The sequence below is a fragment of the Atractosteus spatula genome, chromosome 11, assembly GCF_055471065.1.
Source record: "Atractosteus spatula isolate fAtrSpa1 chromosome 11, fAtrSpa1.hap1, whole genome shotgun sequence".
Classification (NCBI taxonomy): domain Eukaryota; kingdom Metazoa; phylum Chordata; class Actinopteri; order Semionotiformes; family Lepisosteidae; genus Atractosteus; species Atractosteus spatula.
In genome coordinates this window covers 32,166,103-32,182,820 of record NC_142716.1, presented here as the reverse complement: position 1 = coordinate 32,182,820, position 16,718 = coordinate 32,166,103, and the positions used below count along the sequence as shown (strand labels likewise).

The 16,718-nt window shown below is 41.3% G+C and overlaps 1 protein-coding gene across 1 annotated transcript in view; it reads left to right on the top strand.

The window, feature by feature from the left end:
- The window catches only part of frem1b (Fras1 related extracellular matrix 1b), a 59,267-nt gene extending 53,008 nt beyond the window's left edge, over positions 1-6,259 (top strand). Inside the window, exons 32-35 of the mRNA XM_088927206.1 lie at positions 1,525-1,722; positions 2,818-2,936; positions 3,928-4,010; positions 4,618-6,259. Of these exons, the coding sequence (XP_088783332.1) occupies positions 1,525-1,722; positions 2,818-2,936; positions 3,928-4,010; positions 4,618-4,829 (612 nt within the window). The 3' untranslated portion in view covers positions 4,830-6,259. The remainder of the gene's footprint in view (positions 1-1,524; positions 1,723-2,817; positions 2,937-3,927; positions 4,011-4,617) is intronic.
- The last annotated feature ends 10,459 nt before the right edge of the window (positions 6,260-16,718 follow it).

The following is a 16,718-nucleotide window of genomic DNA, read 5'->3' as shown; positions in this document are numbered from 1 at the left end:
AAATGACTCCATTTTGGAATTTGCATGCACTTTGATTTTTAAAACCCTGGAGCCCAGTAATCAGTAAAGATCTTGGGTGTGCCACTAGCAGGCTATGATGGAGATTCCCTAAGAGGGGACACCATTGGTCTTGGTGGCTTCAAAGTTGGCCTGACTCTGCTGCACAACACTGAGCCCACAGATGTCTGGGGGCTTGCGACACTGTCCGTGTAGGCTGCAGCAGGCCTCCATCTGACATCGGAGCTCAGCTGTTTGGACGTTGTGCTTGCAGATTGAAACAAAACAAGAGAGAACATCACCCACTGTGAGGGATGTAGACCAGCTGTCTCCATGCCTTCTAGGTTAGGTTCATAGGAAGGCTGTTGTGATTGGCAGCTGACAATTCAAAACTTAAAAAGGAAATAAAACCAAACATAGCTGGCCATCCAAACAAGACAAAAATCAGGTTTCTTTCCCTCCATCAGGGTGCTTACCATTAGATGTGCTTTGTGACCCAGCAGCCATATCACTCTGTAACTCACAACTGGCAGCCCACTGAAGCTAAGCAGGTGTGAGCCTGGTCAGTACCTGGATGGGAGACCTCCTGGGAAAAACTAAGGTTCCTGCTGGAAGAAGTGTTAGTGGGGCCAGCAGGGGGCGCTCACCCTGCGGTGCATGTGGGTCCTAATGCCCCAGTATAGTGACAGGGACACTATACTATAAACAGGTGCCGTCCTTTGGATGTGACGTAAAACCAAGGTCCTGACTCTCTGTGGTAATTAAACATCCCAGGGTGTTTCTCGAAAAGAGTAGGGGTGTAACCCCGGTGTCCTGGCCACATTTCCCATTGGCCCTTACCAATCATGGCCTCCTAATAATCCCCATATTTGAATTGGCGTCATTACTCTGCTCTCCTCCCCACTGATAGCTGATATGTGGTGAGCGTTCTAGCACACTATAGCTGCCGTCACATCATCCAGGTGGATGCTGCACATTGGTGGTGGATGAGGGGAGTCCCCATTACCTGTAAAGCGCTTTGAGTGGAGTGTCCAGAAAAGTGCTATATAAGTGTAAGCAATTATTATTTGTTGCATTGGTATGGTAGCTATTGTTTGTTATGGGTTTTTGCAGCCATCAGGTAATTTATTTTAGATTTCTTTTTTTACTTGTACCAAGTTCTGAATATTAGATTTTCATCATCATTTGGCTGATTTTTACTTTATCAACAGTTACCGATTAAAACATAAGGAAGAGTTAAGAGTTAGGCTCAAGCTCACTGCAACCCTGTACTGGACTAAGCAGTGATGGAAAATGGATGGAAGGGTTGGGAATATGGTAAGAAGGGTCTTTAACTTAAGCAGTGGCCTAACAATACAGAACAGAAGTCAGCTACTCAGGAAAAGCATTGCCTTGGAATTCTTCTCTTGTAAATTGTTCAATGTGTTGGGATGAATGATATTACCAGTTTGCCCCTCACTCTTCCTTCCTCAGACTGTGCTGGATTGGTACCCAGCTTTGACATGTTTATTTTGTTTTTGGATGCAGTTTCATGGCATCATTCCCCTTAGAATGGAGGAGACAAGGGTTCCAGTCCCGGAGATGCCTCCCACCCATTCTGAGTTGCAGGCAAGCCCTATCTGGGCATGGCCTCCCCCCCTACTCCCCACAGAGAGCAGAGGAAAGGAGGTTCTTCAGGGAGACTCTCCTCCTCACCCTCTCACAGGCCGAGCCAGGAAGGCAGAGGTAAGGGCTCAAAAGAGGTCGAGTTAAGAGACCTTAATGGACTGCAGCCATTAATATCTGGAGCTGGCCAGTATTGTAATATTCACTAAGTCCCAATTACCCAATAGGTGATAAAAGGGATGACATTAAGCAAAGGAAAAAAAAACTAGCAAAGACTCGCAGTCATTTCTATTAGGGTCACACAAGTTTGAAGTTTGAAAACATTTGACAAAATGCTTCCTCAAAACTATTAAATCTGTAAAACTGTTAACTATAATAGCATGTAAAGAAGAGTAAATCTCAATACCATGGTATTTGAGGTGTCCGACCAATGGTTAGACCACTGCAATGATCAAAAACTAATTAGCAGATGAGACACTGCATATAGACTACATTCAATAACATCTCTACATATAAGATATGGAGTTTATAAGATGTTGGGATGGATAACAACAAACAAGTTCAATCACACTCTGCTGTCAGTAATTTGTAATCACTCCTGAAGTCATTCCCTCACTTAAATACTACACATAATTCCCTTCTCTCCCTCGCATACTGTACCATCTCATCCTACACAGGTACATCCCATATTGTATCCCGCCTCCATATTAACAGCTGCACTCTGCGTGGGGGTGCAGTGGCGAGGAGGTTAGTCCTCAGCCAAGCAGGTTAAACCAAATTTTAACCTAAATACTCCATAATCCTTTCAGTGTGTTTAATTTGAGTATTATCCCTAGTGAAAAAAATCATTGCATATTGCCAACGTTAAGTATTCTTAATGACATAGGAAGATTAGTTTGACAGCTTCAGTAGGTTTTTTTAAGACAAGGCCAATACCAAAGAGCAAGAACACCTGAAAGGGCTTAATTTCTACAGAGCCAAGCAATAGTTTAGATTGCTTGTCCCATTTTAGAAACAGCTGTCTATCACCATCGAGAGAAATTTGAAAATAAACTCTAGGCTTATGGCAGCTTCTGGGAGAGCAGTTCCTATAGCTTCTGTGTGCCTTCTGCACCACCCTGTCTATGGATGGTATGAGATGCAACCTTGATGTGAAGCCAAATTTTAAAACCCCCCTCTCAATATCCATCTCTCTCTCTCTGTTTGATGTCTCAGTTGACCACTGGGTCCCGATGCCCTCCAGAATGGACCCTGCATAGGAAGCAGTGCTACACCTCAAGCTCAAGCACTGCCAGCTGGGAGAAAGCAGAACAAGACTGCACAATGAAGTATGAGTACAGTTCATTCATATCTACATTTAATCCAGAAATAAATACTGTATATAGAGACACTCTCATGATCTGGAGTCTCTGTGATTTTATTACAACAACCAGGACTCCATGCACAGACTCTTACCAGGAATGATTGGCTTTCTGAAAATGAATGGATGGAACCAGAGCTCAAATGGCTTGGTTATAAACTCTAGCCATTTATCATACAGCCCAGACAGTCTGTGGCAATGTTTTATTGTAATTAACAGGGCTTGTATGGGATATGGTAAATAAAATTCAAGGGTTTTTTTCCCCAAGGATCAAAATGTATTTTTCAAGCATGTTCATTTTAACGTATACATACAAATATCAAAACCCCCATAATATGTCTTATCAACAGCTTTTATTATGATTGCTTTTCATGAAGAAAATCACTTAATGTATTCGCATTAGTTGGTTAACCAGTCAATTTAATTTTTAAATATGGTTGTGTTACATACAGTAGCAATACTTTCAAAAGTACTTTCAGAAACAGCAGGAGATAATCCATACATTCACAACTTAAGCTTTGTGAATTTGTTTAATTCATCATTAGAAATAATGAATGAAATAATTAGTATTCAACAGATCAATAAGACACAGTATATAAAAGAAACTTTAAAACTCATAAAATTCTTAAGCAAGTTCATAACCAAGATGGTAATGATGATGCAATTACACCTTCTACTATTGTGCCAGTCTAGTTCAAGGCCAAAGCTGAAGTATTTTTAAAAGTACTTCAAGTCTACAGTACATAGAGTTTCATGTTTTGCTTTAAAAAAATAGAATACAGAAAATGTATTTAAAAATATACTGTAGGATGTCACTTTAATTTTTGTCAGCTGTTGGTCTTTCTGTAGGTCTTAAGCCTTATTGTTTAAATAGACCATATGACTTATTTTATGTCCTATACTGTATGAGAGATACACCCTGAGATGCAAAATAATATTCTGCTGCCTGTTATTTTTCTCCAAAGGCAAAGTCATCTAGCAAGCATTCACTCCAAGAAAGATATGAAGTGGCTTTGGAAGTTTGTTGGGAAACAGCCGTTCTGGATAGGTTAGTATTCGATTTGCCAATTTTACCAATTGCTCTGGTTTCCTTCCACTGTCCAAAACCACGCTGGTACTGTAGGTTAATTGGCTTCTGGGAAAACTGGACTGTGTGTCTGTGTGTGCCCTGCGATGAACATCACTCCACCTTGCACCCATTGCTTGCCGGGATAGGCTCCGGCTCCCCCAGGACCCTGAATGGGATGAAGCTGTGGGGAAAATGGATTGATGGATTTCCTCCTGGGTGCAAATAATAAAAAAAAAAACTTGTGGGGGTTTCTGATGGCTCACGCCAGGATGCTCTGCGGTCTCCCTTGGGTGACAGGACGGAGGCGTCACTAGATGACCGCATAGGATTGCCCAAGCAGTGGCACACAATTGCCGCCCAAGTGCTGTGGCTATTTTAGGCAGCCTGTCAAATCATTAACAGCTCCAAGGTTGGGCCTGTCCAAGGAGCTGGGGTATTTGTCCCATTCTCTCCCAAGCATGTATAGATCTCTGCATGGAGAGCTCAATCTTAAAACAAATGGGGCTTCCCAATTGCACAATAAAAATAAATCTGCAATTCCAGATTAATTTGAATATGGCTGTAAATGTGTGATCTGATGTTGCAGGGCTGACAGACATGGGGGTGACAGGGAACTGGACATGGACCAACGGCCGCCCGGTGTCTTTTACAAGCCTCAAGCTGCACAGCCCCTTGCCCCAGGACCGGCCGGGCCGCAGATGTGGACTGATGCGGGGAAAGGGGAGGTGGACCCCACAGAGCTGCAGCCTTGGGCCCGAGCACAAATACATCTGTTCTCTGCCAGCGTGGAAGCTATAGCGTGTCTGCAGGAGGTCTTACAATGAACGGAGGAAAGGAAGAACATCTCCTGCTTGGTTGTGTTTGACTCAGCTCTGCATGTTGCTGATGCTCTGTCCGTCTGGATTTTTTGATGCTGTTGATATAGAGTCAGAAGCAACTAAAGTATTGTCTCTCTCAGAGGTCACAGTGCAGTGGTGATGTTGCACTACTGTACCAAAATGTCTCAACATTGCTTACAGTTACAACATTACAGTTCAGAGGCAGGGCCCTCAATCCCTAACCTGAAGGCTGAAAAGGTGTTTCATTGTGCATTACGTCTTGAAGGCGGTTTGTGTTGTGAACCTTGACATATACCCTTATTGAGATGAACAGAACTGAAGTGCCGGCCCCCAGATCAGTGCATGTTCTATCTTGCAAGGTAGGATTACCATTCAGTAACCCCAAGCTACAAGGTTTACTCAGCAAATCACAGGAGAACACCTAACAATCACACTTGAACTACAGCTGATCATGTCAGACTGTTTTATAATCTGCGTATTTCGACTGGCTTAAGATCCAAGTCTGTATATAACTCTTGAGGGAGCGAGGGCTGTCCGTCAATGAGACAGTCTGGATAAAAAGAAACTGACTCTTTACTGATAGACAATCTATCCATCCATTTTCTTTACCAGCTTTATCCAGTACAGAGACGCAGGGGACCCCAGAGCTTAACCCAGCAAGCAACAGACACACTCTAATAATGGGTCATCTTGCAGTTTTACAACATAACTATCAGGCTCACCTAACTGTTCCTATCCTTAGTTTTTAATTAGCAGTATTTGAAATTCTCCAGGGAGCCAAGACAATTGAATTTTGTCTACCAATGTACCAATGGTGCATTCTTAGCAACCTAGAACTAGTTAGGAAATAATTTTGCTTATCGATACTATATACACATCCCTTTTTTAAGATGTCTAAGGAGTATTATGTTTTAATATTTTCTGCACTATGGGGTATTATCTGGTATAGTATTGCTAATACCTTTAGCTTCAAATTTCTGTAAATACCACCTGGGACAAGATATGATCATGTATACAAGTTTGCTTATGATTTTCTTGGGTTACCCTAACACTTTCCTGAAGATGACTGAAGATGTTGTTTGATTTGAGTTTTCATACTTCATTTTCATGTATTTGTTCAGTATTACAGCCAGCATGAGCAGTAATTCGTACAAAGAAGTTCAAATCCTGAATATAGACATTATAAACATGGGCAGCCTGCATGTTAAATTACCACTGAAACACTAGCTGTCACTTCCAGGATGAATGTTTAATAATGTGCAAGAGGTACACTGACAGATAAAAGATTCCAGTACTTACATCCACAACTCTAGGTTGTGTGTAAAAATGTATACATAACATTTAAACAACATTGCAAGTAGCACTGAAAAATAAAACTGATTTAACAAGATTCTCATGTATAATAAATGAGCTTTTATAACAGAGAAATGCTTGCAAAATATAATATAGATAAAAAAAATACCAGCTTCCACATATTTCTGGTTACCTATCTCCAGTTAGAAGAAGGAAAATAATAAAAACAGATACTGTACACTGTGAATGTCTGTTCTGTATTACTAATGGCAAGCATAAGCCACACTGTTAAAAAATACTTTAGAACATGTTAAAAAGCCAGAGCAGTGGCCTGAAATAAACTAAATTTGCAATTTTACTTGAAGTTATAAAATAATTATATTCCTGCATCTTAGTTTACTGTGCTACCAAATACAATTTTGCATTACAGAGAACTAGCAGCAAAAAGGCAGCAAGTGAGTGGAACACAGCCTGGGTAAGAGGTTTTTCAAGGGGGCAGGGTCATACAGTACATCAACAGAGCAGGTAGTCTGATACCATCTGAAGACCCCTGCAACAAAACAAGCAGGTTTTTGCTCAACACCCATAAGGCACACAAGTACTGTATAAGTAAAATGTGTAATTAACAGCTGCTTGGGTTACCGTTATAACTTAATGAATGCATGCATTTTCGTAGCTGTAGTCTCTATATTGTCTGTAAACACCCTGTGATGGACCAGCACAGAGACCAGTCCTGCCCTGTGCCACTGTACTTATGGGATAGATAGCCTCTCCAATAATTGGCTAATACTGGATGATAGAGGGATGAAACTAGGGCTTATCTGTTAAAGTCATAATGGGATTGCCGTCAGAATCTTTTGAATATGAGCGACAGAAAACAGTTTGTATTGTGTAGCACATTCCTCTTAATGCATCCCCCGATTAACCCAAATGCGTCACATCTAGACTGTCTGATCTTCTACAGAAGAGAACTCTGAAAGAACCCGCTTTCTGATAGCGTGGAAAGGGTCTCCACATAAACCATAACCCATCTTTCCTGGATAGCAGTGGCAATAACCCCTCTCGGTCGATTCCGGTTGGCCAGGTACGCTCATTAACCGTCTTCTTTCTTACCGGCGTCCCGACCCGGAAAACGACCGAGACTGCTACCAATATTATCCCGCTATAAACCTTCTCTGATTTGTTAAGCCTAACAAAAACAAATATCTCACTATCTTACTAAACCGTGAGGGGTCCATGAAAGGACAAAGGCTGCCCAGCCAAGGAGCTGCTTTTATAGGGAGCTAGAGTCTCCAGGTGCAGCCAATTCAGTCATTTCCCCGTGAGAATCCGAAGAATGTGGTTCTAAATGAGATCAGCAGCCCCTGCGGAATTTTTCTAACGCCTGCTTTGCCACAACGATCTAGCTCTTTGCTACATTACATTTGTTACCAACTTGATTATAAGTTGAAACGGTAGAAAGGAGGAAATGAAGGACTGGCTGATATGTTTCTGCTGCTTTCTGTATCTACATTTATGACGTACTGTAAAAAAGATACATTGTGCAATGAGAAAGACCCCTGCTTGAAAACTGGAAAAGTTTTAATTCGGAAAAAAGTTAATCAAAAAGAGGGAAAAAAGTTGTAAAATCAAACATTTTAAAATCACGAGTACCATATCTATAATTGAAAAGTGTTTTTAACTAAAATCACTACTTTAAAACCTCATCTACCTCAGAAAAGATCAAAATAAGTTTGAGAATAAGTGCCTGTGGTGTCTGGTTGCCGTTCCGATAAATCTATTGGTGTGGTTATAAGAACTAAAGGAAATTGTTAAAACATTGCAGTAAACACATTTTTTTTTCTGAGAGACGGCAATTTAAGTACAGTAGCAGGTTTGTAAAATACTGCGGTCATGGATTTAAATTACCTAGATCTCAGTTTAGATGCTATTCTAAAGACAAGGCAATAATGTCTTAAACCATCGGCTAAACACACACTGCCATTATTATTATTATTATTATTATTATTAAGAAACAATCAGATGTTGCTTTCCTGGTAAGGTTTACAAACAATATATTTTCAGTTTAAAAATCACATCTAGGTTTTGTACTCCAAAGTGGGTGATGGGTCTAATCCATTACAATCACTAAGAATTTTATGCCATGCCAAGGTACTCACACCATTTCTTTAGGTGTGGGGCCTAGAATAGCAACAGTCATGCAGATCAAACTTGGAAAAAATAGAAATTGAAATTTCATACAGGTATAGCATACGCTCTCTCTAACAAGGTTCAAGTACTTAGCTCCAATCAGGTTTTTTCCTGGATGATCATGAAGTAGGGGCTCTCACCTGGTACAAGCTTCAAGTCCCAACTCCTGTAGATTCCTCTTTTCTCCTTGCTTTTCTTTGTTTCTTCCTCCTTCTCTTTTTCTCTGTGCTCTCAATGTGATCTTATGTTGTCTGTTTCTGTCTTGCTCCTTTGCAATCGTTAACCCACAACATACCCAGGTATACTAAGACAAACATTACAATTGTTTCTGCTCAAGGGACCCCCCAGACCTCAGCACACATCCACTCTCCTTTGAAGTTTGAAGTGTTTACCCTTCCAAGTGTCACAAACTTTATGTGAAACTAAGAGACCCTTCTCACTCACCTAAAGCCATAACACTAGTTTGAGAATTTCACATTTTGATATTTTATTGTAATCAAACAAGAAAACAAAACAGAACATCCATGGAAAGGTATAAATACTTTGGCAAGATACTGTATTTAATTACTTAATTAAATATTTTAAAGCTGAAACCAAAGTCTAGTCTCTATTAAATCGCATCAGGTCAGGGGTACGCTTCAGTCCTTCAAGCCTGAGAACAAGGTCATTTGTCAAGGTCAGTTTCTTTTCTAGTAACCGAAATTTGTGTTCCTCGATTGAAGGACACAGGAATGAATTCACTTCTGGGTTGTCTGTGGTGGTGTCGGGAGGTGGGTAGATGGTGAATTATGATTCTAAACTATCCTATATCATGTCCTTCTCAGTAACACAGGAGTGTCAGAAGAGAACAGCAGAACTGGATGGAAGACAAGTCACTGTGGTTGATACACCTAGCCTGTTTGGCAAAAGCTTTTCTCACATGGAAATAAAGCATGAAATTATCAAGTGTTTTTCCTTGTCTTCCCCAGGACCTCATGCTATTCTTCTTGTGACAGAGTTGGGACGATTCACAGAGGAAGAGAAAAAGACAATGAAGCTCATACAGGGCATTTTTGGAGAAGAAGCGTCCAAGTATACCATGATCCTTTTCACCTGTGCGGACAAACTGAAGGGCAGGATGCTTGAAGAGTATATTGAACAAGGTGAGAATAATCTGAAGCACTTTGTCCAGAAGTGTCATGCTTTCAACAACATGGAGTGGGAGGACAGAACCCAGGTCACTGAGCTCCTGGAGAAAATTGAGCAGATGGTGAGGGAGAACGGAGGAGGCCACTACACCAATGTGGTATATGAAACAGTAGAAGCTGAGATCAGATTTTAACTGGAGAAAGGAACCCCACTCAAAACAGAGGAATGGGCAGATAAGTACAGAAAAGAAACATTAGGGAGAGGATGAGTGTGGAGACGAGTAATGAGAAGAAGAAGGAGCTGGAGATGCTGCTGCAAGATTGTAAGGAAGAGTTTGAGAGAAGGCGTGAGAAAATCTGGAAATGATGCAGAGAGGAAGCAGAACAATCCATCACACTTGGAAATTTAGAGAAGAATTTCAAAAAAAGCTCTCCTAAAAATAAGAGGATAAATAACACTTTGTTTGGGGTGATATTATCCACTGCAATAGGAGGAGTCATAGCCGTTACAAAACTTGCAATATGTGGAATGATTAAAGCAGCAATTATAACAGGCTTATTAACAGCAGGAGTAACTATAATTGCACTTTTTTTGTGTACTAGAAGCTTCAAACTTCAGATGCACACGCCGTCAAAATAGTTAAGGACCGCTGTTTGACTCAACAGAACTGGACTCTTTCATAAGCATGACCCCAGTTCAAGCAAGGATGACAGAAATGGAAAGAGAAATGAGACTTCACTGTATCATACAGTACCTTCATGTTAAAGGACAGCAAGCAAATGAGTCATTATTCTTTGTGAAATTTGCATTGTCACAAATGTATATATACATCACAGAAAGTCAAGACAATGTGAGAAATTAAATTTTAAATACATTTCTTAAATCAATGAACAAGTAATTCAATTTTTGGGTTTATCATTATAAGAGACAATATGTTTTCAAGATAAGGACTGACCATAATTCTAGAATACAACTTAATCTGGACCTGGATTATATCACCAGATATGGTATGGTATGATGGTGAAATAATTTTATGTTTTGTGTTTGAGTAGTAGATTTTTAGATCTCTTTAATGCTGGCTGTGCCCATGGTTTTAAAATAATTATTACTTCCACTTGTATAGCGCCTTTCTGGACACTCCACTCAAAGCACTTTACAGGTAACAGGCAATCCCCTCCACCACCACCAATGTGCACCATCTATCTACCAAAGCAACGACAGCCAAATTGTGCCAGAACTCTCACCACATATCAGCTACCAGTTAGGAGGAGAACAGAGTGATGAAGTCAATTCATAGATGGGGATTATTAGGAGGCCATGACTGGTAAAGGCCAGGGGGAAATTTGCCCAAGACACCTAGGATTGAGAAATTCCCTAGGATTTTTAATCACCATAGAAAGCCAGGACCTTTGTTTTACGTCTCATCCAAAGGAAAGCACTGGGTCAATCAGGACCCACACAGACTGCAGAGTGCTTCCTACTGATCTTACTAACTCTTCTTCCAGCAGCAGCCTTAACTTTCCCAGGAGGTCTCCCCTCCAGGTACTGGCCAGGCTCACACTTGCTGAGCTTCAGTGGGGTGCCAGTTGTGAGTTTCATAGTTATATAGCTGCTAATGTAACTGGAGCTGGTCCAAGCTCCCGTGAAGCGTAGTTCAGGATCCTATGCACTGTATAATCCGGAAGTAAGTGGAGAAGGATGTCAGGGAAGGTACAGCAGGATTAGGATGGGTTGACAGACAGGGGGCAATAATAAAATAGTATTAAAAAATACTAATAGTTATTTAACAATGGCATGTACAATGTTAGTAGAGTAACTAAAAAAATTACTAGTCCCACAGAAACATGCAGGTGTGGTCAATAAGAAAACAAAAAAACCAACACATTTTAATTATAATATAATATTTACAATACTATAATATCAACTTATAATGAACTCCAAACACAAAACAAAAGTCTTCTGGGCAAATACATAACTCCCGGTCGTAACACGTATGTAAAAGCTATGTAAAAAAATAAACAGTACAAATTCTAAACATGAGGAAAAAGAAAAACAGAACAAATCCAGGGTGCAACAAAAACAACAAGTCTCACGTAAGAGCTTTTACAAGCCTTCGGTATTCCGTATCACTCCTCTGGTCTCTCTACTGCTCATTAAGGGAGTTCTAACGAACGTTCGGGAGGGTTGAAGGCAACCGGACTAATTAAGCTCAGCTGGTGCAACCTGCACCTAATCCTGATGTAATCGTCCCTGTTCACACATATACACACATCACCCTCTCCTCTTCCTCTCTTGTTTTCACATCCCTTCACTGCCCCATCTCCACCTTTGCAGCTGCCCCTTGGCGCCTTTACACCAAGCATGGGGGTCCAAGCCTCCACGTCCTGTAGCCAGGAGTTTGGCCCTCAGCCAAGCAGGTAAAGCCAAAGTTTTCACTGAAATCAATAAACGATTTTACCATCACACAAACTTCGGCTGCTGTCATTCCTCCTGAACCTATATAGGAAAGCTGAAGGTCCACAGCTGATGTTAATTAGGACGTGACCTCCAGCAAAACCCTAACAGAGACAACAGCAGGCTACAATCATAGCAGAGAGGGGGTTAGGGATGGCCTTAATGTAAACAACCCCCTCCCATAAGACAATAAATAGACCAATTATTTATTGTACACTGGTTACACACAGGACAGAATATCAGCCATTAAGTTGCTCCAACCACAAACATGCTGAATGACAGTTGGATATTCCTGGAGGGCAAGGATCCAGCATAGGAGACAACAGTTTGGTCTGGTTTCTGTGTAAATATAGAAAGTGGATTAGAGGGTAGGCCGTGCAAATAGAACAGGAGAAAGATGGTGATGAGGTAAGTGGTGAAATTGAGTAGCCTCTGTTAGATGATTACATGGATAATGAGGTGAGGATTGTTTCTTAGATGTCATAAGTTCTGGGCATTTTGTAATGTTATACTGTGTGTTGGATGCAGATAAGTATAAAGAATAGGCAGCTTGATAGACATCTTGCACTGGGGAGGTACGTAGGTCCCTTTTCAGGCCATAAAGGCCCATGGGAGGCAAGGGCCACCATTTGTCTTAACCATCCAACACTGGAGGTGGAGGTGACGTGGTCAGCATCACACTCCAGGCAGCCTATTACCCCCAGAAGGACCCCAGGTACTCTTCTGGAAAGTAGGCTGAGTGGACCTGGGAGCCGTCTGGAAGGAATTAGAGCAAGCTCCATCACCTGCCCCTACCTGGGATTGAACCCAAGATCTTCCAGTCAGAAGCTAGACACCCTTGCAATCTGAGCTACCACGTCTCATGCATCAGGGAGGCTGATGCTAATAAGCCAACCAGCTGATCCCTGAAGCCAGCATCTTAAGATGTTTATATTTGTAGATACCTAGGGGGTAAATGTTTTGGAAAATGTGTTGATTAGTGATGCTGATGAGCCCAGGGAGGTCAAAAGGCTGATCCCTGGAGCCAGCAATACAAAATGTTTCCTTTGTGCATAACGGCTGATGTTAATAACTTCGCCATTCCTTCTGATAGCTTGTTTCCAGCACTGTATATAGTTACTTGTTAGTTATACTTTATATCATTTTTGAAACATTTACATTGTTATTCATTGTTGATGTTTGTTGTTCATTTACAGTTTATATACTTAAAAGAGTTACCTTGAGATGTAGCCCTGTATTGCCATGGAATAATGCCTTTTTTCCATTGGTTCCAAAGAAAGTGTACAGTATGTCCTCGGTGACTCTATGTTGCGGGCCTTCAAAAAACCAGTAGAACAGGTGTGGCTGCATCCTGGCACAACTCTGCAGCACAGTGCCCACCTGTACCTGTACCACCTCCAGGCCCTGCAAGAGGATTTGTCACTGTTTATTCATCTAGGCACAAATAACATAGTTCACTGTGATCCTCCCATAACATCCTTAGTACTATGAAAGCAGGGCTTGTGGCAGTAAGGAGAGGATCTCCTTTTGAGGTTCATATTAGCATTTGCTCAATATCAGCATGGCTCTGCAATGACTCTTTGTCAGCTGAAACTGTGAAAGAAGCTCCCCTCACATGTGGACCATGTGCAGTTCCTCAGGAGGAACAGAGTGCTTCTGAAGAACAAGCAGCCCACTGCTCAGTCCTTTCCGCCCCAGTGAGCTTCGTCTCAGAGCTGAAGGTATTTTTCGGATATATTTTGAATTTTATTTCTCATTATTTTAGAACTATTTAATTTGATAGCTTTTATTTTGAATTTTTTTACTGACACAATTTGTTTGTTCTTACTTCATTATTCAATTGTTTACTTTTATTTTGTGATTTTTAAGTTTTTTTTGTCAGATCAAAGTCTTGTTAATGAACTCTTCATGCAACAATTACAATGCAAATATTGATATGAATTACAAATAGTTTGTATTAATGCCTGGTTTTCTTAATTTACAGTAGATGCATTTAACACATTACGTGTGACATGACATTTACAAATTGCAAGCGAGAATCATTTTGTGGGTTTTGTATATATGAAACCTTTCCAAGATTTATAAAATATTAAAGAAAATGTAAAAATATAGTCTTTCCACATGTAAGGTCATTAGGAAGTACAATAAATACCTGTTTTGTTTAACGATGGTATCAAATGATAAATGTAACTGGTGAGAAATGTTTGTTTAATAATAATTAAAGGATTTAGAAGTCAAAAGAAATGATTTCCATTACTTGGTTAATTTTAAAAACTCAAGTAATATTAGCAAACACAGTCGGTGCCATTAGAGCTCAAGGCTGCACAGTGCTCATTCTGCATGGCTGAGTTCCACACCTCCTCTCTCTCTCTCTCTCTCTCTCTCGATGCCGCCTCCTTCTCTGATGGAGGTCAGTGGGCACTCCACTCTTTTCACAGCCCCAGTTTGGAAAAACAAGTCCTGCAGATCTTGTTTACACCACATGTAGAGAGAGGCCATGTCCCAAAAGCTGAACTAAGGCCCTAACGTCTTCCTCAGAGACCTCACTTTTGTGACTTACATCAGGTGTGGGCTTAAGGTGTGCAAGCATTCAAGGGTGCACTGTTATAGAAAGGGTATTGGGACACCTTCATGTGCCATCACTCATTGGTTACGGCCTCCAATGAAAATGCTTTCTGTTGTTGCTGCCTTCCCGTCAATGTTTTCATTCTCTTCTTTCATATTGATGAAATTGAATGGCATCTTATCTTATCTTAGTAACACAACATGTTCATTCGTGTTGAGCAGACTCAACTCAAAACGGGTATAGTTAATTAAGTAAGGAAAACTTGGCAATAGCTCTCTCTGTTTATTCAAAGCTTTGTACAATTAAATACATTTCATTTTCCCTGCCTATACAAACATGACAAGGAACACAACATACAAGGAACTTAACGTTCATTGACATTAAACCCATTTGATTCAAAATGAGCAAAGTAAACTAACTAAGGTAAACTTAGAAATATTCTCTCTTTCTCTCCCTTTTTGTTCTTGTTTCTCCCTTTATTTTCAGTTCTTGTCAACCTCACACTAGTGCCTCCGTCCCTCTGTCGGAGAGTCGCCTAAATACCAGGGCTCACCGCAGCTCCTCTGACACCCACATTCTACAGTTGAAATGGAATAATGAAATGTCGATGTTTCATACCTAGAATACATATGAATCATCTAAACTAGAAACATAAAATAATATGAATTTTAATCAGTTTTAATATTTAGAATTTTAAAACTTTAAAAAGTTAATCTTAACTAACACATGAATATGTTATGCTCCACGGCAACTTCTCTCTGCTTTGAACATGAACCATCACCATTCCGTAAAGAATTGGGGGTAATTCCTTTCAGCGAAGTATGCTCTGATGCAGACATCAGAGAAGGGTGCATTGGGGGTGCTTGTGAGCACCATTATGAAACACATATTTTTAGATATGGGACACCCTAAGCATTTGCAGACTTGAATGTGAACGCGCATATGAAGGACACAAGACCGCACGTGTGCATATTAGGACATGGCCTTTACTGTACATAAACACTCATTTTCCAGAATCAGGTCCTCAACTCTGTGACCTGTCTTGCATCCCAAACTCCCACATCACTCTTTTTCTATTGCGCTTAAAAACTAATCCCCTTTGTCGAGGGCATTTCATCCAGCTATCCAATTTACTAAACCACTGGGCTATTGGTCCTCCTCTGCAGTCAACCTTTACATCCACACCCTCCCTCACACATTGCAGCTGCTCATTATCCATTGCTAGTCTTCCTGGAGTTGGGGCGTCTGTTCTGACCAGATGTTTTCCCCCAGATTGGCATTAAGGAGTTTTTTCCACTCCACTGTGAGGTCAGGCTCACATTTAGGCTCCCCACCTTTCTCTTATTTCTTTAATTATGCTCTGGCACACACTTTGTTTCTCCTCACAGGTGTTGGGAGAGAAAGTGTTGGGCCCTGGGTCTACCTTTGCGGGGTAATTGAAGCTCACTTTCCTGAGCAGAGGTTGGCAGTGTCAGGTACAGTTCTTTCCGGATCCTATGCAGACGACACGATCCGGGGTTGAGTGAGGAAACCCTGGGGAGAAAAGCATGCAGGATACGGGAATAAAAACAGGGGGGCGTATCCAAGAAGTGCTGGCGGTCGGGGGAGGTGTATGCGAGTCAAACAATCCAGGGACGAGTCCAAAGAGAAATCCAAAAACAGAGCATAAGTCCAAGGCCAGGCGATTCAGCCGAGACTGAAGATTAAAAACCAGAGCCGGGTCGGGACCGGCAGGGGGAATGGGAACAGGAACAGAAACTTAAAACCATAATGGAGCCAGACGCATCCAGGTCCTGGGCTCGCATGATGCGGGAACCAATGCAGAGCCCTGATTAGCATTAGCGTCTGGCTTTTAAGGGGGAACTGAAAAGGAGCTGGAACAAGGAACAGGTGCGGGGAATGCGGCAAACAAGGAAGGGCTGGAGCACCCTTAAGAGGAGGGGTTTGCGATCGTGACAGGCAGCACCACCTTGACCCCTTCTGGGGAGGTTCTCACAGCGTTAGTGTTACGTCCCAGCGTGTGTTCTGTGTGTGTTTTTTCTGTTATGTCCACACTGCTGACCCTTGATTGTTCTCCCTTCCCCATTGGCCCACCATTACACCACACTTTCAGTATGACGTCATCATCAATTAGCTCTCAGCCAATCAGAACACATCTTATTCAGCATATAACATGGAGGTTTTCAGCAAGGAGAGGCCTTTTGTTTGACTTTGGTC